Here is a 25,399-nt window from a genome sequence, read left to right as displayed (position 1 = left end):
GAGTTTGTTATTCGAAAAGTTTTTGACACATATGCTAGTACTGGCTATATGCATTGGTTATACACTTTTCATTTGAGGCGCAGTGATAAGTTGCCAGTTACGATCTATGAATGGAGCATAGCACACTGATGTACAATCCAGGTGAAAGCTCCTACGAAAGAAACTACAGGACAAACTAAGAAGCTGCGTGCCACTTCTCTGCTTTTTGCATTTTTCACAACGCATTGATTATCACATACCATCGTTTTAGTAGTCTCACTGCAGTCAGTATGCAACATATTTGCCAACATGTAGTCATTCAGAAAAACTTCTATTACAAACACAATTTTTTTCGCTAACCAATTTATGCCATAGTCTAAAAAAACTGAAAAGGCCGTCAAAAAGCAAATTATCAAGTTGAGCTATGCAGATATATTGCATCTTTGGAATGCCAAATATGCGGTTTTCAACTATTGAAAAATGGTATGCCACGGACTAAAGAAAAAGACAAAAGCAGCCAATAATACAACCCGACAGACGGACAATGTTAGGACAATCAAGGCTAGTTAAATGTTTATAGGCATACAAAAGCAAAATACTATATTGCTTTATGATGAAAAAATATTTTAATGCACTAGTTTTATTTCTTTTCTTGAAAGAGATAAATTAGAAAAAAAAGCTGCTTCAGGAACACTGTTCTTTAAGAACTCTACTGGTGTTAAGAATACTAAGATGATCAACTCCACCTTGTTGAAACCAATGACATGATTTACAACCATTTGGCACTCCTCGTGAGTTTTTTTTTTTATACCTCCACTTAATTAGCTAATTCACTGATTTCAATCATGCAGAAATTTTAATATTCCCTTCAGGCCAAGTGTGTGTGGATGAGCTGTAGAGGAGATTTAAAACTAATCAAATTCTTCTATGGCACTATACATGCTGCATGATTTTAGGGAGGAGGGAGGGAGAAAGGTGAGAAAAGAGAATGATAACAAACAAAACTATGTCACTATGCTTGTGTACTATATATAGCCCTGCAGTGTTCTCAACCATATTGTAAGTTCAATCTAAGAGTCAAACTATTACCCAAATATTGATGGCACTGGAAGTGTGCACATATCAATCCAAACTGGTTGTCTCCATTTTGAAATTAGCAGTTTTATACTTAGATCTTTTTTTGCTGTTTACTGCAGGAAACATTATGAAAGCAACTATCGGCAGTTGCCATCTCATCTTTCAGTAAACGTAAAGCTAGACTGTAATAGCCAAAATACGATTTGGAGATATTTTTGAAGTGGCAAAATGTTGCTTTTGGAGCACAAAAATACAAATTGGAGCAGGTTACAGCAGAAAAAAAACACTTTTTTAATGGCAAGTAATCACATCCTTGAAGCAATTTAGCAAAAAAGGCTTACTTTTAGAAAGGGAAGCAAAAATGTGTATGGGCCAATCAAACCCAGCAAACTCATGCACAGCGTACGCATGCAATGCTATTTCAATATAGGTAGCGAGTTGACCCACTACACAGTGCCAAAAATTATTACACACTACCATTTGCAGTGCCTCTAAAATTATTCGACAGGCACTGCAAATGCTAATGCCGAATTGCCAACTCAGTGGCCTTGAAATTCAAAAGGATGATAAAGCACAAGAAAGCGGGATCAGCAAAAGACAACTGGCTTTTGCTCGTGCTTACTATTTATCAATATAACATAAACATCATAATAATTAATAATTTAATAATTACGAGTAATTTTTTATGTAAGCGATCATAGCCCTAATTATACGGCACGCACCTGCATGAGCAACAAAAACTGGGGGACCATTAACCTTCGCCTTTAAGAGTTAGCGATAACGATAGCGATAACTGCACACACACGCACACGTACATACTATTGCCTTCCCAGTCACTAGTCTGCCTTTTGCTCTTTGGTGGAGACCTAAACTCCTAAATTGTGCCGCAAGGAATAATAGTAATATCTGGGGTGTTACGCCCCAAAATCACGATATGAATATGAGAGACTATATGAGGCTCTGGAAATTTTGACCATCTAGTAATCTTTACCATGCATTGAAATCACACAGTACACGGGCCTTTAGCACTTCGCCTCCATCGGAATGTGGTCGCCACGGCCGGGATTCAATTCTGCGACCTTCGAGTCAGCAGTCGAGCACCATAACCACAAGACCACCGTGACAAGTCACGTGATCATAATAAAAGTATGAGTTCAGTCAGCAGCCGAGCACTGTGGCCACTGTTCCAATGAGGCGCACAATGACCGAGGTGGCGAGGAATGAGGAAAGACAAAGAGCAAACATCTTTGGCTCCTATCTTTATTTGTATCTATAATTTTCGCTCACGGTCAACGCTGCTTTTTCGCTCGCAACTAAGGATGAAACCACCGACACCAACAGCGGAATTACTGAGAAATGAACTCTTAAATGCTATTGCCTTAAAATGTGCTGTGTTCTGTGACAGCTAGTACTAATGGCCCCCTTCTAAATCTTAGTACACTTTTCCACATGGCACAAGTGTACTGTGGCGAAAGTAGCTACAAAGGTGTTCTGCACAAAATAGAACAAGGGCAGAAAATTTTAAAACCGATAACCTTTTTTGCTTACATGGAGGGGTTAGGTTCTGTGCATCTGGATTGGATTATGATGCCCAAACTACAGGTGGCCAAAGTGACCTTTATTTCTCACCAAAATTAGTGCAACTGAAAACATTTGAGGCTGGTCAGGCAATCTGGTGCAGCACGGCGCAATTTCAACAAAATTCACTGCGAAGACTCAACTTTGCGCAAGACTAAACAGGCGTATCATACAGCTGTTGCACCCATAATAAAGGGTAGAACGCCATGCCGAATACATTGAAAAAATTAAAAAACAGCATAATGGAGAAACATATGGCACAGCAGTAACATCACGATGACTGCTGTGCCATATGCTACATCGAACAAAATCTGGGTCTAGCAACCAAGTGGAACTCCTATTATATCAAGCTGGTATGCAATATATCCAGCACTACAGCAGCAGCACAGTTGGAAAGGATCTAAAACAGCACACACTCAAAAATGGGGTAGAGCAGATCAAGCGAACTATCCCAGCAGGTGACTGCTTATACCATTGTGACAATATAATGAAGGCTCAACAACTAAAATAAAAAATCAGCAGCAAGGCAGAGCAATGGCTCATTGAAGCAGCGCAAATAGGCATGGACAAGGAAGCATGACTACACATGACGAGCACTGTGATAGTAATGGCAGTGATGGAAGTGGCTTTTTACTTTTTGGAGCATACTTTGGAGCAGCCATAAGTTTTTGGAGCAGAAAAAATGCTAGTTTACAACAGCTGCTACTGTTTTAGGAGCAGATATTAAATTTGACATGCATTAATTGGAGTTCAGGACAATGTCGAAGCACCTCATAATTTTTTTTTATGATGAACTATATCTACCAGACAAGAATCAAAGTAAATTTCATGATGCAAACAATGGCAGGTTGTCAAAAATGCTGGGAAATGAGCTGCAATTTGAAATACTAATATCTGGGGCAGAAATCAAATTAAATCAGAAAAGCTAAGTGCCCCACTTTAGAAGTAACCACAGTCCCATATAAGTGTTCCCATACGAGCAGTAGATAATAGGTATGAGATAAAAGCAATCTGGCTCATTTTCACATGTCACATGTCATCACACTACCCTGATGACCACCATTTGGCTGTTTGTTTGTTTTTTTCGCAGGAGGACAGGCAGGCCTGCTGCGAAAAAAAAAAAGCCAAATGGCTTATATGGTCATCAAGACAGTTCTGCCGCACAAATGGAACCAGAGCCGATAATGCTACACACTGGTAGCACACTGAGATGAAGGCACACCAATTGTTCCCAAGGACTTACGAGTTGATGAAAGAGTAAAAGTTTGTCACTCTCATTCTCTCAGTGTCACTTCGGAGCAGCTCTGGAGCAATTACTAACAAAAATGACTGTTCGGAGCAGCATAGAGCAACATTTCTCTTTTGGAGCAGTTTGGAGCAGCAATTGGAGCAGCACTTCCATCACTGCAATGAATTCCCTCACAAAAACTGAGCAAGACCAAATCTTCAAGATGAAACAAAACACAAGTTTTACTATAGAAAGCATAGAGTACAGACACAGCCTGCCATAAAAACAAAAAAACTATTTAATCCTTTATGGTTAGCAACATTTATGCTAAGTACATGAAATATCTAAAGGAATGCTGCCATTACGGCAGTGTGCACAGAACTCCGATTTGGCTGAGTTTGGCTGTTTATAATGTTGCACAAAGGCAAGCGGCTGGTGCCACAAAGGCAGTACAGCAGTTGCTACCGCTTTTTATCTAAATTTTTTCCCATCCACGAATTTATCCATACAGGGGCGGCGCCAGGATGTTTTTACTGGGGGGGCAACCACGAAAAGTGAGTTCCTCCGGGGGTGCAAGCTAGCTCTGCTCCTACTAGGTTTTCAATATATGCTTCCGGGCACTTGGGTGGGCATAGGGGGGGCAGGCGAGAATTTTGGGGGGGCTCCAGCCCACCCTTGCCCCCCCCTGGCGCCGCCCCTGTATCCATACTTTCTATCAATGGGAAACAGCTATCTTGCAAGGAATGTGTGCCATACATATTCGGCTAAACATAACAGAACTGCACACATCTGGGGATAACATCCTGAAAAGTAAAATAACTTGCCACACATTGAAGAAAGTGGTGGGAGAAAAAAAAGCAGTGCTACAACCACATTTAGTTACCTATGCATCTATCCAATATATTAGGGGTCTCAAACAGGCAGCCCACGGCTCCACAAGAAATGTTTGCGACCTTGCTCAATGGTCCACAGATTATTCCCCCATAGCAATCAATAATGCTTCGTTCCGATAAGCTACATAAAAGGGAGTAGTCTCAACTCCCACCCCTACGAGACGTACACCATGTGTTGAATCATAACTGTGGAACCAAATCTTTATATTTCAGAATCAGCAACTAGACTTGAGTCATTCTGGAGATCAGTATCAATATATTTCCAGAATCCTGACACCAAATCACCTTTAGAAATTAATTGTATAGGAGATAAGGGAAATTTGTTCTTTCAAATGGCAGTTCTAGGTGACACTAACTCTCCCCCCAACCCCCAACCCTTCAGCCCCTACTTCCTCACTGACTATGGTACATGATTTCCTAACTGCGGCCCACTAAGTGAGGATAGTTTCACATTCCTCCAATACATCTAATAAAGCATTCTGAAAATTCTAAACCTACGGAGAATTAGTTGGCACAACAGGGAGTGCACTTGAATAAATAAACCATGTTCAATACACAAAGTATAATAATAAAACTACATACATCTGACAGACTTGTAATGCCAGCACCTCAAGGCCTGCAGCCACCACAAAAGCTTGCAAAAATCTTACCAGCAGTCTCCAGCAGTCTAACAGCATAGCAACAGAGTATACTACACTAACTTAAAATGAAGACTTGCTAATCTCCCAAATTAAAGTAATCTATGAATGCCGGTAACTTTTCAATTATATAACAAAATACTTACACACACGTCATACACTTTGTTTACACTGAAAAATAAATATGACTAAAAAAGGCAAATTGATTGGAGGTCAAACAACCACTCTGCCACTTGCCTTTCACCATTTCACATATTCAACACATTTTCATGTAGCCCTCCCCCAACATATTAGCTAGTACACTTCCTGGTTAAACATTTTCAGTTATGTAACTTTAAGTACAGCATGATTATGTCCACCTGATTTGTTTACTGCTCGCATGCATTTGTGAGAATCGAGTGGACATAATTTAACATGCTGTTCATGATAGTGCATGAAGAGCATATAGAGAGTGTAGAGTGAATACAACCAATATTCCTGAGAAACCAAGGCCGAATATTAGCCAAAGTACACCTTTACCAGATGACACTAAAATGAAAATTTTTGCCAAGGAGCACTACAAGGTTATGTAATAAGACTATAACATTGCATATGAACTTAATATTTGCCCTGCGCATTCCTCCATGCCACCTATACAAATACAAGTGACAGAAGACATAATAACGTAATGAAGTGGTTCAAAGATTATTTGCAAATAAATTTATTAGCACTATACACATTATATCACCTTCAATCACATGTTATGGATAGTTACATAACAATGTACTAAAAAAATACAATTACTTGTCTTAGAGGGACTGTCAATCATGGAACAATGAAAAGCTTCTCCTAGAAAGTCTATACTTCCAGCAGTTACTCCCAAAAGCAAAACAAACATTTGTAAGCAGTTATTTTTTAGTTAAGCGATCTAAAAAGCAAGAGTCAATCACAGCAACTATAAGAAGAGCAATGCCATAAGCTCACCTCACAAATTGAGAAGTAGAATTATCGGCGGCTATCCAAGGATGATTAGTGGGGTTTTGTGGTGCAAGGGTGATATCCGCAAAAGGCCATCAAAGAAGTGAATGCAGCTTTGTAAACTGTTTGCATTTTCTCCTTTTCAGCAACTTTAAGATAACAAGCTACTGCAGTATGCATTCCTGTACAAGCCTTTTAAAAAATTTCCACTACCTTATCTCTCAAAAAAGTAAACTGACAGAGGCATAGACAAATTTTCAGAGAGAGAGAGAGAGGGGGGGGTCAATCAACAGTTATGTATCTTCATTTATGTGTCTGTTTGTGTACACGTATATATACACACGCAAAATTGAAAATTTTCGTAAGAGGTGAGGTTGCACCACCCAATGCTACGTCGGTGTTCTCCGATCCATTTCATAATTTATTGATATGTAGGGTTTAACGTCCCAAAACCACCATATGATTCATTTCATACTCTTGAATCGTTTCTGACACATGCAGTTTAGTTACCAAGAGCACAGCCTTCGAGATCAGTCTCCTTAACCAAAAAGAAGCGTCGCTAGACTGCATTTGGACACCACATAATGCTAACTGATGCCTTGCATTGGCCTGCAGAAAAGAATGAAATATAATAAATGGGTGCAGACAAGCACTGCAATAGAAGAAGTTGCAACAATGAATGGCGTTCAGTCTGGTTTCTTCACTCATCATTGGTTTTCATTACAGGCCTACAACATAGCTTATCCTCAACGTTCTTATTCTGCTGATGCACAAGTTAAGCCAACTGATGTTAAACCATACAATGCTTTCCCCCGACACCATGGCAACAACCGACTTTTTAGAGTGGTCACACTAAAAAACACGTCCTTGCCTTACCTCAGCCATCTGCAATCAAAAATTGCAGCTCTCCTGTAACAGCGAAAATCTGTACAAGAAAGACTGAACTTCTACATTTCCTTCGACAACCGTAACGCCCTTTGCCATCACAATGAAGCCTGTACATGGGAGTCAAACAAAGGCAGCACTACTTTTCTACACATGACAATAAAACATTTAGCTACAAACACACTGCAAGTTAAATATTAATACAATTTAAAAAATGTACTCCAGGAGAGATTTATTATATCTTAATATTAAGTAAAGGTCCTGGGGACTCATTCACTCATGGAAAGCCATGTAAATAGATATCCTACTTGCTTCATATTTTTGCCACGAGGAGCACCAAGTGTCACTTATTTCAAACATTTTTCAAGAATTAAAAACATAAGTACTCATTCAATTTAAAAAATTTTATATACTTATTAACAATTGTGTATGAAAATTATGAAATGCCTGTGTGGCACGAGAAAGTTCAAAATTCAGAACAGTTGTGCGCTCTTTGTAGAGAGAATGACAGAAAACTTTCCCATTTGGCTATGCAGCCCGTACTCATTAAAACTGTGTGTAGTAGTGCACGCGGGTTTGACCAAACCATTTGTAAAACGCCACTAACTATTGCATGCAACTTCGGTACTTCATCGAACGCAAGGTGCACAATGCCATCACCTGCTCCAAGTAAAAAAAAAAAATGAAAAGAGGAGGAAGGTCTTATCATGTCAACGCAGTGCGCTTCTTCCCTTTGACACTTCAGACAATGCATAGGAGTCATTCTGCTTAAAGCTGCCAGCTGCAGCAAATAGAGTGCAGTCTGTGGCTATGAAGCTCACCTTGAGAAAGCATAGTAACCGACACTTTAATTTCTTTTAACACATCTAATTGTGAAATGATTTTAATACTTCCTCTGGCAAAACATTTTCTAAATGGCACCTTGCAACTTCCAGTCATTAACCAGATTTGCTATGGGGGTTGGGGCCTTTGAAAAGCCCTCAAGACTCAATGCATTTACTATATAGTCACCAATGTGACTTTTTAATAAAATCAATTGAATGATCACCTAAAAGCACACACAGACGTTATTCACTGTGGTAATTGCACGATAAAAATATTGCTATTTTGCCATTCCTGGCAGAATGTGGCACCTCAAACACCCTGACATACACAGTATCGATATCAGTAAGTGTGTGTAGAAATACTCTTCCTAGTGATTTAACTCTGCGTTTTTCCGATTTCAAGAACAAGTGGACACACAACAAAGAGAAGTTTGTCTGGTGCATTTATAAAAAACATTATGGCAGTTCCACACAATAATAAGCAAGGCTGGAGCAATAAGAGACTCGAGAAGCAAACGTAATATGCTGTAAATAAAACCTTGAGGATATTGATTAGCATCAAAACAGAAAAGAAAATTTAAAATTTCTGCCAGACCACGAAATCACTCCTTTTATTACTCTTGAGGAATTACATTTATCACACTTTCTTTTTTCCTGCATTTCAAGCCATAAGTGTGGCCAGGGCATTACACCCTAAGTAAGAAATGTTGCGCTGTTCAAGATAGCTCTGCGACCAAAGAAAAAAAGTTAAAAGGATGCCTACAAGGTCTTGAACTGCTTTATTACACAAAACAATTAGTTATCAGTCAACAAAAATGAAGGCTGCTTATTGTATTAACAATACTAATTGTCGGGGGTTTAACGTCCCAAAACCACCATATGATTACCAGAGATGCCGTAGTGGAGGGCTCCAGGAATTTCAACCACCTCGGGTTCTTTAACAAGCACCTAAATATAAGCACACGGGCCTCAAGCATTTTCAGCTACATCGAAAATGAGGCCACCATGGCTGGGATTCGATCCCAAGACCTGCAGATTAGCAATCGAGTATCTTAGCCATTAGACCCCCATGGAGGGTCTGCTTATTTTGCAACACAGGTTATGTTTACAAGAAGTCTTATACGTATGTGGTTAAGCCCATGAAAACAAAAAAGCAGCATCACTTGCATTTACTCAATTTGATGGCTTTGGAATAAATTATTAGCTTAAAGTTATAAACTTTAAAAGCCATGTTTTATTATCACAAAATTAATGTCCTTACCAATTCAAAAGACATTATTGAGAATTTCGTTTTTCTATTCTCTATGATCCCAGCAGAAAATACTTGCACTTTTGCCTTGTATGATCCCGATGCAACACCTAACAGGATCAATGAGCAGTCCATCAATACACTGAAGAGCTACGAAGCAAGACTATGCTAACAGGTGTGTGTGTGTGAATTAAACAAAAGTTGGCATCCACTTCACTTACTTTATCCAAATAATGCGATCTGCAAGTGGTATTCTCTAAAGTTACCAAAAAAACAATATACCCTCAGAATGTCCTACACCTAGTTCTTGATAATACCCGATTGTGCAAGCAGGTTTAGAGAGACCCTGAAAATATTTTGTCTACATTCTGCAGCACAGAGTGCGTAGCACTCAATATTGAGATGAACACAAAAATAATTATCCAAACTGACACACGGTAATGGGATTCCTTTGTCTTCAAACTCAAAACCCTAGCAGACGACAAGACAAATGTTCTTTTTCACATTTCACTGTCCCACTGACGTCAGTGGTTGGTCCCAACCACAGCATGCCTCTTACAGAGGCTGTCACAAACGATTCCAATTTTCGGATCGTCTGCGGGCCCCATCTTCCAAGGAAGGGCGCTTTTGTGTTGGGAGGACGACATCCGGCGACTAACGACCCAGCGTGGCGCCGGCTCGTCTTCCCTGCACCTGTACCGAAAGGGGGCACGGGCGGTCTAAAAAAGGAAAATTACCCCCTGATGGGACGGGAGCACGTGTACGCCCCTGAAAAAGTTCCGACTGCATCGGAACAGGCAGTTGACGCAGAGCCAGCAAGAAGTGCGGTCGTCGGTGTCGCGAGTCTCGCGTAGGCGGCAAGCATGGAGTGACCCGTGCAACGTATTGAGACGACTGCAATTCCGGGCACCCTCGTCGTCTACCAAGTCGGCGAGATCTTCAGCGACACCCCGTCAACTCCCTTACGTGCACCAAGAGCTGGCCTGGTCCATATGGAACTTTTTATTGTGACTTTTTTTTAACTGTTAATTTATTATAACCAGCCTTTTTTAATATTTGTAGTTGTGTGCGCTGCTACGCGCGTAGAAATTCAAAAGCGTGACCATAATCTTTTTCCGGTAATTTTTCTTGTATCTCCTTTGATTTCCATCATGTCGTCCTTTTATTAATATTCCGCGTATTTCTTTTCGTCTGTACCTCTTGTAGTGTTCTTTTAGAGCATTGTTTTATAGCCGTTCATTTTCATCGTGTATCAGTTTTCCTCTGTTATTTTTTGTTAACTCCTTCCTTTGCCCTTGTTTTAATTAAATGCTTGTTTGTGTGTAATCAAATGTCCGTGTCTGCTCTATGAGTGCGTCGGTCAGGCCCACACATCACCACACGTGCAACCCCGCACGGGTCGACCAACCTGCAAATAAATTTGAGATGTGCCACTTCGAGGCCTTTCAGGCGTCACAGGCCGAAGCGTAAAGTGGAAGCCTGCGAGTCTGCCGCACGTCGATGTTGGATCGGCGGGACCTCACCCGAAGTGCGTGACAAAGGCATACCAGAATTCTCGCCTTGTGGCGACCGTAGTGCAGTGCACCTCGTGTCAATTCACAATTTTTATATTCTCATATTTTAAAATGAAAATTTTTTCGTATTTGAGAAAATATTAAGAGCGCTTTTATTATTCTTAGTGCACATTAGTGTGGTCTAGCTGAGGGTATAATTATATTACAGGCAACTTGCATCAAACCAATCAAAACGCCCAGCTAATTGTCACTCCCACATGATAAAACAGTACTTCCAATCGCAAAAATAGCTATTGCATGTTGCTCTAGTATTTTATCTATCAAGATAAAATTACCACTGCCTTATTTTGGTACTTACACTTGTGAAATGATATCGGTGCATTCCACAATTACAGAAAAAGCTATAAAAACATGCTTAATTCGTGTCACAGGGCCTTTTCAGGGATATAAAAAATATCCCAACCAACTTTGCAGTCATAACTTATGTGTCTATTCACGACACATCAAAACGAGTATTCATGTTTTTTGCATTTGGTAGAACACCGAATACATGCACCGTGAATACTATGAAAGAAAATGTACACATTTCACATTTCTGAACTCCGCCTCTGCTTCCTCAACAAATAACAGCGACAAAGAATATTTTAATACTCTAAGTGAATTCTTGGACATCATTTTAAAATTAGTTCTCAAATGTCCAATTAGACAAAGGCTAACTCATTACTGGAGCACTCCTGCCTTTCTTAGAAAATGTGTGATGCAGATAACCATGCATGTTCAGGCTGCCTAAAAGCACTTTTAACAGGCTTCCCGTTTCCAGCAAACACCTCATAAGGTGAATTATCCTTCAGAAAACATTTCAGCTGCACTTTCACATTATAACTGCTGGTACTGTGGAACACAATGGGTGAATTTCAATAGCAGATTTAAAGCACTTCCAGTAACAGTTCATCTGTTCCTTGTGGAGAAAGTCTATTCCATTAGCAGATGGAGCCATTTGCACAATATGCGCTTCCTACATGAATAAGATGATTTGATTGAATTACACACACCCAAAACATAACTCGGCTACGACAGAAGCCATTCACAGCAGAATAATACCAGTGTACTACCAAATAAAGAGCACAGCATTTAGTTACACTGAGGCATGTTGTATGCATCAATTTATGCAAAATGATCCCAAGGCCGATATATTGACAATATCACATTTTTTAAACTTATCCATACAAGCATTTATAGGTGTACAAAAAGTGGTCAAGCCAAATACTGCCAGCACTATAAAGATCACTAATAGTGCTCACAGTATGTTTTCACTTCACAGCAAGACCTATGTATACTAGCGGGCAAAAGCATCTCATTTTGTAAGCTATCCACTCAAACAATTATGTCTAATGCGATCGATGCTAATCATACATACTCAAGAGCTTACACAACCTTTTCTTTTTCTTTTCATACCTGCATGTTCGCCATACAATTCATACTGTTTAAAAGACAGACAAAAGACAAGATAGTGCCCTAGAAATGGTTAAACTGCAGTGCATTTTTTTAACAGCGGAAACCGCAATAAATCTCAATTTTCGAGTTGAAATTTGCAGCCCACAAAACAGAAAACAAAAAAGGCGAGAGGGGAGGGGTAAGCGTGCCTACGTAGCCAGACAAGTTACATGTGGCCATACCTAAATAAGCTACAAAAAGATATTTCAAAAAACATATGTGAGTTGACCTTGAGTTGTTACTCATCGTTGCGTAAAGTTGATATACAATACATAAAATAGGTTACTGAGCACAATAACTGCCAGCTGCTATTTCAGAATAACCAGCAGAAGAACGGAGCATCTGCAGAAATACTCCTAGCAGCTCATGAAAGAAAACATTTTGCCGACACATAACCGAATGAATTGAAGCTAAACAAAACAGAATGAAGGCAGTGAATCCCGTACGAGCCAGTCTACCTTATAGGAGCTCCCGCTAGACCTGGCGCGTAGCCGAAAAACGTACATACATGCGACTAGAACTACGACCTAAACCAGTATTACATGCCGAGTAACACGAAAATGAGCATCTGTGCAGGCGATGTCCGTTCGGTTTCAAGTTTGGCAACGATGTATACATGCCACACCTCCACTGGCTTCAGATTTACGATAAATGACGATACGGTGTGCGCTCTATCATCCCATATCACGGGCAACGTGCAAGGAGACTGCCGCGACCGACAGGTGTAAATCAAAGACCTACCAACAAGATTTAAGACAGTGTGCAGATCATCTGAAAAGTTAGCGAATCGAACACCGATGGGGCATTTCTAACTAAACGTTATCCGCATCACAACGCGATCCTCGTCGCGCCCACTAAAAGGATTCGTAAGAATAATCGCAGTTTTCTTACAGCAAATATAACGCTCATTCCTCGAGTTGAACACAGATTGAAATTCCGGCAAAACGGTACACCCCGTTCTGAAATCAAAAGGGAAACTCGCTTCCGCCGTAAAATGCACCCGCCCACGTTCGATTCGAGACACTCGGCATCAAATAAAAATAAATAAAATAAAGCCCGACAACCTTTAGACCTTACGGTGGAGAAGAAATTAGGGCTTGATGCTGACAATCATCCGATCTTTTTCCTCTTCTACGGAGGCGTCCCCGGCGCCGCAAACGCCTGCGCACTACACGGTAAGCCTAACAGCAGTTAGCCGAACCAGCGCAGACGAGCTCGCTCAGTAGTGCCGTAGCAACATGGCGCCAGTCAATGTGCAAGTGTACGAGCGGCAATCGGCACTCCGTTTTTAGCGCCAATTAGCGTCAAGATCAAAGTGAAATGTCACGGAACTTAGCTCCGCACATAGCTAACGTTGTCCGGAAATGAATCGCATCAAATTACTGTTACACAAGGCGAGAAAAATAGATATTAACGTTATGTATGTTACCTCGAAAAGAGAGCCGCTTGTAGATCCATTCTGCCATCTAGTGAGAAGCACCTTAAGTTTTTTACCGGGAAGAGGTCGCGTAGACCTGGATTAGTTGGAAAAGTTTCCGCTTGGGTATTTAGAACGCCCGCTATGTGCTACTAGAATTTTTATAAAGTTTTGGGAGACCTTAAATGACGTTAAAATACTCTTAACTCGCGCCTCTTGGTTGATGTTTCGCCATTTTATTTTACTATGTTAATGGAGCGCGTGGGTTACGTAATGCATCCGTGCACAGTACTTGTGTAAAAAGTTGGGAAAAAGGATGGGAAAGAGTGTGTTTACGTTGTTAATACCATTTTATACAGGGCAAGCTGCTGAAGCGTGTGATGTTAGCAGCCGCGGCAAGAGCTGCACAACTGTTCGCCGATTCAGCAGCAAGCACGAAATCCTAGTGCTGGCGCGCAGTTATATTCAACGGCGGTACTGCTCAGTGTCTGATTGTGCGTTGCTTCCGTGCAGCAGCAGTGATAGAGTCGAATATTTGCAATGTATGCACGTACTTGGCATTAGCGTCGAGGGGCCGTGGCTGTATTTCTTGAGAATTTGTCATTTTTCATTCTGATCATCTTTCGTTCCGAACAAGTGCCGATCCCGGTGATAACCCACGCGTGCTTGTGTCCAAAACACCGTGCTCCAAAACGATGAAGCTCTATGAGAGAAAAATGTGAAGCATGAGTGGTAATAAAAACTACTCACAAAATCGGCGCCTTGAATAAAGCGCTCACTCGTGGACACGGCACACTTGCACATATTGCATAGATGACGCGTGCTCCTATATTCCAAGTAAACACTGTTTGAAATTATCAGTTTGATGTATAATGACTTCATATGTATCGTCTTTGTTTTCATATTAAAATTCGTTATATGCTTCATTGTCATACTTTTAGCCATCAAGCTGTCCTTTTTTTCAGCGTTAAGTTAACGCATTTTGCATTGTTCCTCTGCTGGTTCGTATCTTTTATTTTTGGCGAAAGACGGAGCCGCGGTGTTGGTAAATAACTGGCACTTGCATTGCTATCGTTTTTCCTCACGCTCGAGAAGTTATTTCTTACGTGTGGCTAATCCTTAGCTCCGCGTGTTTCTTACAAATCTAAGTTCAGCGTAGCAGACACCGCATCATATGATTCGTTGCTCTGCCATGCAGCATCCGCGGATGATCAATACTGCGCATGACCGTATCCATCCAGTCGCCCTGGCCAAAATGGCGAGCGTTTGGCGTTCGCGAGACCTTCTCGCCCCGAAAGCTTCCTCGTTCCCTTCCGTTTCACTGCCGACCTTCGCGTTTCGTTTGACATGCAATCGGTGATCTCGACTCCCTGTTTCATCAGAGGGTCGGGACTTCTGCAAGTGGTGGCTGTTGGAAGTATTTTAGCAGTGCCCACGAGTTGCAGCGACTTGGTTTTGCCGGGATTCCTGGAAATGTGTGAGTGCGCCGACTGAACGATCTATGCTGCGGAATCGCGCCTAATTTTACTTAAGAACTGTGAAATATTTTGCAGAACTCGACGACCTGAGCCTCACTGTTTGATTTTCCCTAAGTTCCGAGCAGTGGCTTGAAAGAGAGAGTGACCTCTGGAAAAGGGCCACATTAGGCGCGCGTGAAACCGGATGCCTCCAGCTTACATACGCTCGTGCATGACTGCTTATGTGTTCTTCTAAAATCAGCACTGCAAAATTTTCGTAGTTACACTGAAAACTGCGTGTCGCGAGTCTTTATGCCGAAAATGCTCGCGTATATAAACACGTACGAAGGTGCTGCGTTGCGGGCTTTTATTTCCTGCAGACAAAACATGCGACTGTTGCTTGTCGCCGATCAACGTATTCTACCTACGTTTGATGTTTTCTGATTTTGCTGTGTCGGTATACATGGGTCTGCCAGGACACGGCGAATAATTTTTTCCTGTATAATCTCCATTATACGATGTTGTTTTATTTTCATCCCTGCGCGTAATTTGCGATATTCGACAATTCCCGAAATACTCCTTCCGCCAGCCAGTGTGGTTACATTTAAGTGGCTGTATGCCGGTTTGCGAACAACCACGTGATATTTAACCACCAATCGAGTCCATTGTTGACAAAACTGAAGGATACGCCTATTTTCTATGCTATGTATGTATGCGCATTTTTTGTTAGCGTGTGTTCTGTTGACATGCGCGCTGTTTTTTTCGAAAAAAGTGCGAGAATGAAAAACCCTCATTAGCTGTAGAGATTTCGTCATGATAAAACATTATACGTGGTCAGGTAAACCCGGTTTCGAACCTGCTTGCGACTTTTCCAGCTGCTGCCGAAAATTGAGTTACCGGCTGCTTCCGAAGCCGAAGAGTTCGCGTAGTAGACACCGGCTGACCCGCTACTTTTCGCGCCTGTACTTCCTCCGCAAGCAGTTTACCTGGCGCCTGTGAGTGCATATATATATATATATATATATATATATATATATATATATATATATATATATATATATATATATATATATATATATATATATATATATAGCGCACACACAATGTTCAACAAGGCGGCATGATTTAAGTTTCAGTACAAGGCCCGTTCAACGCCACAGTCTAGGTTTGGCCCGTTGCGGCTCGCTTATCGGAGTGGGACAACCGCGTCTACCTTTATCGGAGTTTACCATATTAGTAAAGATGCGGGTTTTTTAAATTAAGCGCGAGAAAAAAACAGTCAGCATAGAGTAATAAAAAAAGCAGAACACGGAACGCGTCTTGTTTCTATTTTCAACGGCCGACCTTATTGCCGGGTGAGATGAAAAGTGGGGCGTGTTTAACCTGAGCCATGCGATTCGGCTTGTTTGACCTTCGCATAAGTGAGCAGCGCGCAGAACAAAAAATGCTCTTCCAAAGTGTGTATCGCCCCGAAAGCTTTCGTGCACCGCGCGCGCTGCTTAACTGCCCCCCCCCCCTTCCCCCATAAGTTTTACTTTTTTTTGATCGATAGTGAGAAGAAGTTTAATACCGTAATATCTTCATTTTCTTATTGCAGTCCATTTATTTTTTTATGTGGGGATCGCGTGCTTTGGCGCACACATTCAAGTGCATCCTTTAGCGGTCTCCTATTCTATTTGCAACGACGCATAGCCCCCACGCAATGTGTGCATGTGCATCACCACAGATGAGTCCTGCGCGGCCCTATCGTTCAGCAGGCGCAGCTGTGATCATGTGCTTATAGAGCGTACCGCCTCCGATGTGGGAGGTACCGGGTTCGAATCCGACTGGCCGGTTTTTCTGATGGGGTGGGAAGAAACTGCCAATTGATGCTGGGACATGTTTTGGGCTGTGGCGTAAATCATGAAGAAGGCCGAGGGTGTCCTGACCCCCCTTTCTGGTCGGGCTTGGGGGGATACTCCTTGCAAGTGTGTCACCCTTGAAATTTGGCTGCGGACATAATTATAGTGATGGAAGTGCCGCTTCCCACTGCTTCAAAAGAGAAATACTGCTCCAAAATGCAATATTTCTTTGTAAACTGCTCAGAACCTGCTTATAAATGGCGTTGGGGAAACTAAAAACAATGAAGTTAAAACATGTGACTATACAGCTGGCCTGAATGAAAACAAAAACAAGCTGTATACTATTATCTAGTATACAGCTTTTTTAGTAGCTGTATACTAGAATATTTACAATGCTATCATTCTAGCATTTTCTATATATGTCTGATATATTTGTATATTTGTGTCTTACAAACAGAGTATTTTGATGAAATGCATACTAGCCACTGCTGTGATGGCTTTGATATGTGACTGATTACATTTACGACTTTATACAGCTTTAACCTTGTTTATGTCACAAGGACAAACATTTTAAATGTTATTTCATTTAGTTTACTTGATTTTTGAAATTTTCAATGCTGGCTACTTTTGTAAAACATGAAAATAACACTTAATGTTCAGAGACCATTTTTTCTGCTTATTTGTATTTCTTGCAAATGCAGTTAATATTTTATGTGCAATATGTTTAATAATAAATAATATTTATAAGGGGCCTAAACAATGCATCAATCTCTAGGACCCAAATGGAATATTTTACAATCAGCTACGAAAACATCAATAGCTGCTCCAGGCTAGCATTTTTTCTGCTTCAAAAATAATCAAGGTTTCTCTAAAGCACTTTTTTCTGCTCCAGAATCTGCTTCAAAAATTACGATGTCGATTCCATCACTGTAATTAGTGCAAAAAAAAAAACATGTTCTCTTCACGCCCTGTCTGTTGTCTGTACCTTGTTCTTTTTTATTTGCACTTATTAGTTATGTCCACAGTGAATATGCATGAACTAGCCCAACTTTCTTTTCTAATATTCAAATATAGCTTTCAAACATCACATTTGAATTGCTTGGCAGTTGAATAGAACACTCTAGGCTATACAGCACAGTTCAGTACAGTACTAGGCTATTTCTAAAAGGTATACAAGACAGTTGAACAAAAGCTATACCGTAATGTGCTAGCATTTGCGCTTGATTGGTTAGGTGGAATGACAGATTTGATAGAAATCTGCTGGCTCCTATTTATCCGTAAAACTACGAAATTTTATTTCAACATACGTTTCTACTATTGACTGCTCATCACTGTTAGACCCCTGGCCCAGTGCTGAGGCCTTTGCTCACTTTATTTACTTTATTTCAAGGTATGACTTTAATTTCTGGATGATTCAAAAGGAAAATTTGTATCTATAAAATAAAATGGCTACCATGACAGGATGCATGTCCCCTCTTGTGATTTTTCTGAATTTACGCCACTGATTGTGGGTACTCATTTCTCGAGCAGGTGGCCTTTTTCTTCTCTCTTCCTCCCCCAAATGATGCATTTTCATGCTCCTGAAAAATTGCAGAAATAAGTGCCACTTCTCACCTCAAACTACTACACGTTCAGTTATAAAACAATCAAGCAACTGATAGTCGCAGTTGAATGGCATATTGTAGCCCTGCTAGAAAATGCACATCATGAATGTGTTTTATGCGCTCGATTCCTACTGGGCCCTTTAGTATTTATAATAACATGTATAATTTTTAGGACTTGGTCATGTATAGCTTTTAAACTGATTAATATTTACTCAATTAATTATTCATACTGATGCATTTACTTGAATAAAACAATAAACTAGACAAGTTGGTGAGTGTTTGTTTTATTTAAAATGCTTGCAGACAGAGGCAGCATGTATGAACATCAGGAAAAAAGAAACAAAAGTGTGCCATTTGAATGGGTGATTAGTACATTTAATATAACCTATGCGGGGTCCACCCAGCATGATGTATTGCACTCACACAGTTGATGATATCAAGTCATGGGCAGATTTTGGTCTCCCGAGGGCTGCAGGCACACAGGCGCTGGCATATGACATTGTCAGCTCAGTGGCATCTTTTCTTAATGCACCAGCAACAATATTCAGTGTGTTTAGTCTGAAAAGTTTAGCCTACTACCAACTGGGATTGAACCAATAATGACTTTTGTAGTTCATTAGGCAATACGTTATATAACCAATTGAATCCAAGCTTCACAGTTTTATTGAAATGTATTCAAAATTAAGTTTAACTGGCGGCCAATCGGTCAGCCAAAAGGGAAGGATCAGTATAAGGCCAGTTAATTGTGGTCCATCAAATTGTGTTAGGTCGTTAAAACTAACCAGTGAATTCATATGGCAGACTTCAGAATTCAAATAGAATTAAATGCTGCACTTTGTGGATCATACATTTTAATTACTGCTTATTAAAGTCTATTTATTGCAAAGTCACTGATGTTCTACTTCTATGTAAGAATTGTCAACAATAAGGCTCAATTCATTCTGAGCTAACAAAAAAAATTATTTTGCCATGGCTCCCAGAGTGGGGCATGTCGAAGAGCTCTTTGGCCGTTGCGGTGTTTTCAGCCTACTGATCCTCTGCAGCAGCCCACAGCACAATGAAGTTAAATGAGGTCTATTTGTCCGCTCGGGAAGTATGTAGAAATGTGCACATTGCATTTCAAGCAGGTTGAAATAACACTCAGTGCATGACTCGCCTTTGCTTACGGTCCACTATTTATCTCCTGCTAAGTAGTGGACAATAGTGAGGGCTAGATGTAACTTCCGTTATCACTTGGACACGTAATGAGGACAAATGCAAATTTTCATGATACTATGTCGTCCTGTGACCGTATTCAAATGACTCAAGGGTTTGATACCAACAGGGCTCACAATGATGTCGGAAGGGCACTGCTTAGTGTCAACTGACCTTGTGACAATGAAATCTAATAATCAATAATGATTTACAAACAGTTCAACTCAAAGGTAGAGCAATCAATGTTTTACTGAATTGATCCCACTTGCAAATGTACAAGCAATTGAACTATAAAACATTCCAATTGGAAATGGCCTGTTCCTGTGGGAATGTGTACAACCTTCTGGAATAAAAAGCTTTCCCACAGTAAGGCCAAATGAAAAATTGTGTACAAATCAGCATTGCCATTTGGAAATGTGGAGTTTAATAGGACTATCTCATCGAAGTGTAATATTCCGATTTGTTCCCAGTCCACTTTACTTTGTGGACTTTGGCTAACACTTCATATTATTATTCATTTTATTTGAAATTCTTGACAGGCCTGTTGGGCATTGTGTAAGAGGGGCTCAAAAATAACATTAAGGAGCAAAAAAATGTAAAGGAATCAAACACGACTATAAACGACAAAAAAAATTGAACACTTCATGTATAACATGTGCATAATGCATAATACATAGTGAATAAATACAAGATGTATACATAATATGACCAATTGGACCTGTAACATTCTTTAACTTGGATTGCTCTTGAGCAGATGATTGTTGCTAGCTCAAATAACTAATTACTAATAAATTGCTCTTGTAATTCACTTATAACTCGGATATTATTTGGCATTGTATTTTGTTCAAGTTTACTCTGTCTGGTTGGAAATAGAAGTGAACAATTTGTTACTATTTGATGTGTAGCTGTTTCGCCACATTCCAGGGTTACTTGAGAAAAAAAAATGGTGGTCACGAATATAACATTATTTCATTAACTAGAAGACAAATCAAACAATTACCCATGCTACTGACTATGCAAAAATTTTCATCATTTCAAGTGAACAGACTTTTTGTAGAAGGGCTGAAACATCTTAAACATTACCTTGAGGCCATTTGAAAGTTTTTAAAAGCTAAGCACATGGAATAGGATGTTGACTGTATATATTTGGAATTTATTACTACTAGGTACACAAAGCAGCTGATTGTGGCAGTAGCAGTGGTGCTGTGTTGTTCAGACCAATTACATATGTAGGGAACGGGAAAGGAGGAATTTGGGAAGTTGGCAATGTACGAGGATCTGCAAGTTGGCTGTCCTGCTAAGGCTCTCTCTACATTTAGTATAATTTCCTCATCATAATAATTTATTTTGTGCTTAAGGATAATTTTATCTTGTAAATCAGTACTGTAAATTTGCACTGGAGGTGGATCACATAACAGAGGAACACACGCATACACACATAGCGCTACTGTCATAATGTGCCACTAACATTTTCAGAATATGATCTTATCACATGGGAAACAACTAAATGGTTGTGATATGTGATGCTTTGTAAAGATGAGTGTGTTGGCTTTCTAAAGCTGGGGCATACTTTTTGCATCACCGAAAAGTATTGTATTAAAATTAGCTGTTGATACATTTATTTAGGAACTCATGCCACTGTGTAACAATCATAGTTTTTGTACAGTAGAATCATTTGGAACACATATACTGCATGATTCTTTCTCCCTGTAGATTCCAGTTCGACTTTTATCCAATAATCTAATATAACCAAGCATTCAAATGATTTAAATTGTAAATTTTAGTTTGAATACCAATCAAGTAGCAAAGGTTATCATCATACTACTATATCAATTATGCTGTTATTTATGTTACAAAATTTTTGAAATATGCATGCTGTTATGTGTTGTGTTGAGGGCCTTACCTGAATCGCATGTAGTGTGGTGTTCATGTGCCTCTGACTTGATGAAAGCAAATGATTCATTGTGTATAAGTAGGATAATACATTGGAAGGTTTTTTTCATCTGCTTCTGTTTTTAATGATCTATTCTCTTGGGTTACAATAGCAGCAATAGTAAGGGCTCAAGCCAATGACAAAGCACCAAAAGAATGCAAAACTAAACTAATTTTGAAATGTTTCTCTATATTCTCGTAATTTTTTTTAGATGACGCTTCATGTGTGGACCTCATTCACCTTCATACAGACAGGTGTTGTTGACTTGCTTCGTTGTGGGCAATTTGTTTGCTTCTAATCATGGAAAAATTGTAAAGGAGTTCACAATTTCTGTCTTGCTGCAGCAACGTTAGATTGCATTTCTCATTAGGGTAGTTTTGTTGAGGGCAACACTTGGGTCTTAATAATACACCAAGCTGTGTATTTTTTTTTTTTTCAGAATTGCACCTTTTACTTTTTGAAGACAGTGAAGAGGAACAAAAGTTATGGGTAGCAGCTGTTCTTCTGCACAAAAGAAGGACAAGGATCGTTCTAAGAAGAAGAAGAAAGGGTGCGTATTGAAATAGTAATGGTAGTGTGTAAGTGGTGAATTCCTCCAAAATGCTTTGCGATGCTTACTCACTTGCATCATTTCAAGTTATACAAACACAGCAAACTATATGTCCACCTATGCTATCGAATGAGAGTTGGTGTGTAAACATCAGGCACTTGTGTAACAGGCATACAAGATGTAGTTCATTGCTTGAGCTAGTTCACTCAAGTAGTGAACTATCTCAACTGTGACCGTAGTGGACAGCAGTGAAGGAAAAGAACGTGGTGCATTGCTAAATTAACAACAATATGGCTGTCATTGTAAGGTATATACATTGCAAAAAGGGGAAAAAACAAGCAATAAAATTTTACAACTCTTTGAGAACACCTCTCTGGTCCTGCTAGTGTCTGTACAAGTTGACTCTTCAAGTACATAAGAATATAAACTTGAGAGAGATGGTAGGCGTTCATCTTGGGTTGAAGCACCACGCAGAAGACGAGAACGAAGAAAAGGAGGAGCACAAACAGGCGCTGAAGTGCCCCCTTTTTTCCCCTCCTTCCCTTTGTCCGCATTCTGTGCACGCCGCTTTAAGTAGTCATATTTCAGAATATTACACACGATAAGTTATGCTTGCACACAAGTCATTTGTCATTCCATTGCAAATTGTGTAAATATGCTGATAAATAAATGAAACACATGTTGTAAGAACCATGATAAAGGAGCAAATAAAATAGTCGAAGCCTTCGTCATGGAAGAAAACAGCGACAAATGTGGGGCTCCATTGATAGCACTGGCAAAGAAGAAAAAAAGGACACCTTTACTGCAAGATATAATAGGAGTACTCAAAGACACAAGTACTGATGTTTTTTTACTTTGTTTCCACTCTTGCTCATGTTTGGGTTAGTGGTGAGTAATTAATGCAGCTCGCCCCAAGAGAATGGATTTGGTCAAGTTCTACTCAGGGAGGTGAATTCACTTTAGTTTGTATCTTCTCATTATAACAGTGTGTTTTTTTTTACGCTGTTGTTTAATTTTTCTAGCAAGTTCAAGAAAAGTCATGAGTATTCATTCGGATTCACAATTATGTAAACTAAAAAATTGTGTGTGCTTACACTTGCATGCCAACTTACGTGCAGGTACACATGTACACGTTTATCTCCAAACTCTGTCTGGTACTCGCACTCATAACTTAGAATGGCTTTGAGTAGGTACACATCCCGTGGCAAGCCCACAAGTCGTTCAGTGTTGGCTGAGAAGTTTCGTAGAACATAGCGTATGTGGAAAATAGTGCAGAATTAGGCAAGTTAGATTAAATTCAAATAACAGCAGTGAAAATAATGTATACATCAATGTTGTTTCTCTTTTTTCATTTTTATTCATATCTTGCACTGCTTTACAATGGTTGATCACTTGGGGATCTTGCTGTTATAGTCTCAAAAGCACGTTAGTCTATCTGCGCTTTTCTCACAAGTTTCTTACAAATCAACATTTCGTTTAGATATAAATTCCTATCTCTCCCTTCTCATTGCTTTTTGTGGTTTTAGTGCTTATTCTCAAACGTGCATATAGTCTGTATGCCCACACTTAGTGTATTTTTGTTTGTGCAATTTTCAGCAGTTGTTCTCCTGAAGGAAGACGACGCAGTTCAGTGCGCTCCACAGACAGCCTACCATATGGCAAGGAGTCCACACCACCACCTTCACGATCTGACCCATCTGTTACTGCCATTTCTGGAAGTACAGCGCCTCCTTTAGCTCCAGTTGACACCTCTTTAACAGAAGTGCAGCAGAATAGCGGCTCCCTTGCATCTCCAGCACCTCAAGTCACTGTGAGTGGATTTATATTTGTCTTTTATCACTGTGTGTGTGTGTGTGCGTGTGCGTGCGTGTGCGCGCGCATCTTTATCAACGGTAAAAATTATAGCCTGTTTTTTCTCCTTCATGAATAGCTGCACAGTCACTGATTGTTACAATTATTTTGTAATTGTAGTTGTAATTGCAATTGTTGACTATTATTCTATTGTTGGGTTGTTCATGAATAGACAGCAGATTATTTTGGATGATGGCACACAGAGTAAATTGAACACAGAAATAGACTATTGTTCCTAGCATTATTGCATTAATTTGCCTGTGCATGCAAATATGCATCTGGGCTGTATCAGGTCTAGGTTTCTGGTTATGTGGTGTTTACATAAATAAACAAGCCTCATAGGCTCCTTAGATATTGTATCATTTTTAAAAATAAGAGTATATACATTGGTGAATTGCACTCAGTATGTACAAAAAAAGCAAAGCTGGGTCATTTGTTAGAGGCTCATGGATGTAGTATACAAAAAAAAACTACATTCTTTCTTGCATGTGCTGCCCAACATATAATATAACCTGCGTGCACTGTCTCATTTTGTATAGTTTGTCTGTGTCATATCCAGTAAACACTGGTGTATTTAACGCATGCAGCTTGAATTACTTAGTCAGCCAAAGAGCTTCCATGCAAGTCACAGCCTTTTGTAGCAGTGAAATTTGTGCCTAACCTTCTATGCACGTTGCCCCTCTCACATTCTTTTTATATCTAAGCATACATGAAGATATAATACGTACCCCCTACCCCTTTTTCTTACTAGATGAATCGATTCTACTAGCCAAAGCATCCCCACTCACACAGCGGCTTGTGATGAAAGTTGGTAGGCAACTCGGGGAGCAAAAGCTCATGCCGTAACGGGCCTATATAATTCCAAGTTCTGCATGTTTCAGGATGTTGTAATACATATGAGACATGCAATGAAGGCCATTTTTGCTGACTTTTTGGTATATGGTCCCTGCATTTCTTCTTGAGCACTAGTGCATTCTCAAAAAATTATAGTCTGTACTGTGTTAGGCTTCTTTCACGTGGAAAACCAAATGCCAGCAAACATATTTAAACATATATTGTGGAGCACCATACTTTCTCACCAGCGTAAAATAAAACAAAAAGAAAACTTAGTAGTCAAAAGGTCAAAATTGTGATCAATATTATGTATGTACAGATGGAATTACACTTGTCTAGAGTGGTGGAGCTCATGGCTGTAGACGCTATTGTTGCCCAAAACTGCTACCTCACATTAGCTAC

The 25,399-nt window shown here is 39.9% G+C and overlaps 2 protein-coding genes across 7 annotated transcripts in view; one reads left to right on the top strand and one right to left on the bottom strand.

Annotated features, from left to right (window-relative positions):
* Positions 1-14,352, bottom strand: part of AP-1gamma (adaptor protein complex 1, gamma subunit) — a 154,125-nt gene extending 139,773 nt beyond the window's left edge. For 2 of the 5 annotated variants that reach the window (XM_075878193.1, XM_075878195.1), the window contains exon 1: positions 14,288-14,352. In XM_075878193.1, coding sequence (XP_075734308.1) covers positions 14,288-14,337 — 50 coding nt within the window. In that variant the 5' untranslated portion in view covers positions 14,338-14,352. Of the gene's footprint in view, positions 1-13,380; positions 13,711-13,745; positions 13,820-14,287 lie in introns of those variants that run through there. The other 3 variants (XM_037428585.2, XM_037428587.2, XM_037428588.2) reach the window with 3 other exon arrangements.
* Positions 14,353-14,725: 373 nt separating this feature from the next.
* LOC119177184 (NACHT domain- and WD repeat-containing protein 1) overlaps positions 14,726-25,399 on the top strand; it is an 89,737-nt gene continuing 79,063 nt past the window's right edge. The window contains exons 1-3 of one of the 2 annotated variants that reach the window (XM_037428591.2): positions 14,726-15,210; positions 22,202-22,312; positions 23,912-24,122. In XM_037428591.2, the coding sequence (XP_037284488.2) occupies positions 22,248-22,312; positions 23,912-24,122 (276 nt within the window). In that variant the 5' untranslated portion in view covers positions 14,726-15,210; positions 22,202-22,247. Of the gene's footprint in view, positions 15,211-22,201; positions 22,313-23,908; positions 24,123-25,399 lie in introns of both variants that reach the window. The other variant, XM_037428590.2, reaches the window with a different exon arrangement.

Source organism: Rhipicephalus microplus, chromosome X (genome assembly GCF_043290135.1).
Source record: "Rhipicephalus microplus isolate Deutch F79 chromosome X, USDA_Rmic, whole genome shotgun sequence".
In the NCBI taxonomy this organism is placed as follows: Eukaryota; Metazoa; Arthropoda; class Arachnida; order Ixodida; family Ixodidae; genus Rhipicephalus; species Rhipicephalus microplus.
The sequence above is the reverse complement of the archived record's forward strand: the minus strand, read 5'-3'. Positions and strand labels throughout refer to the sequence as shown.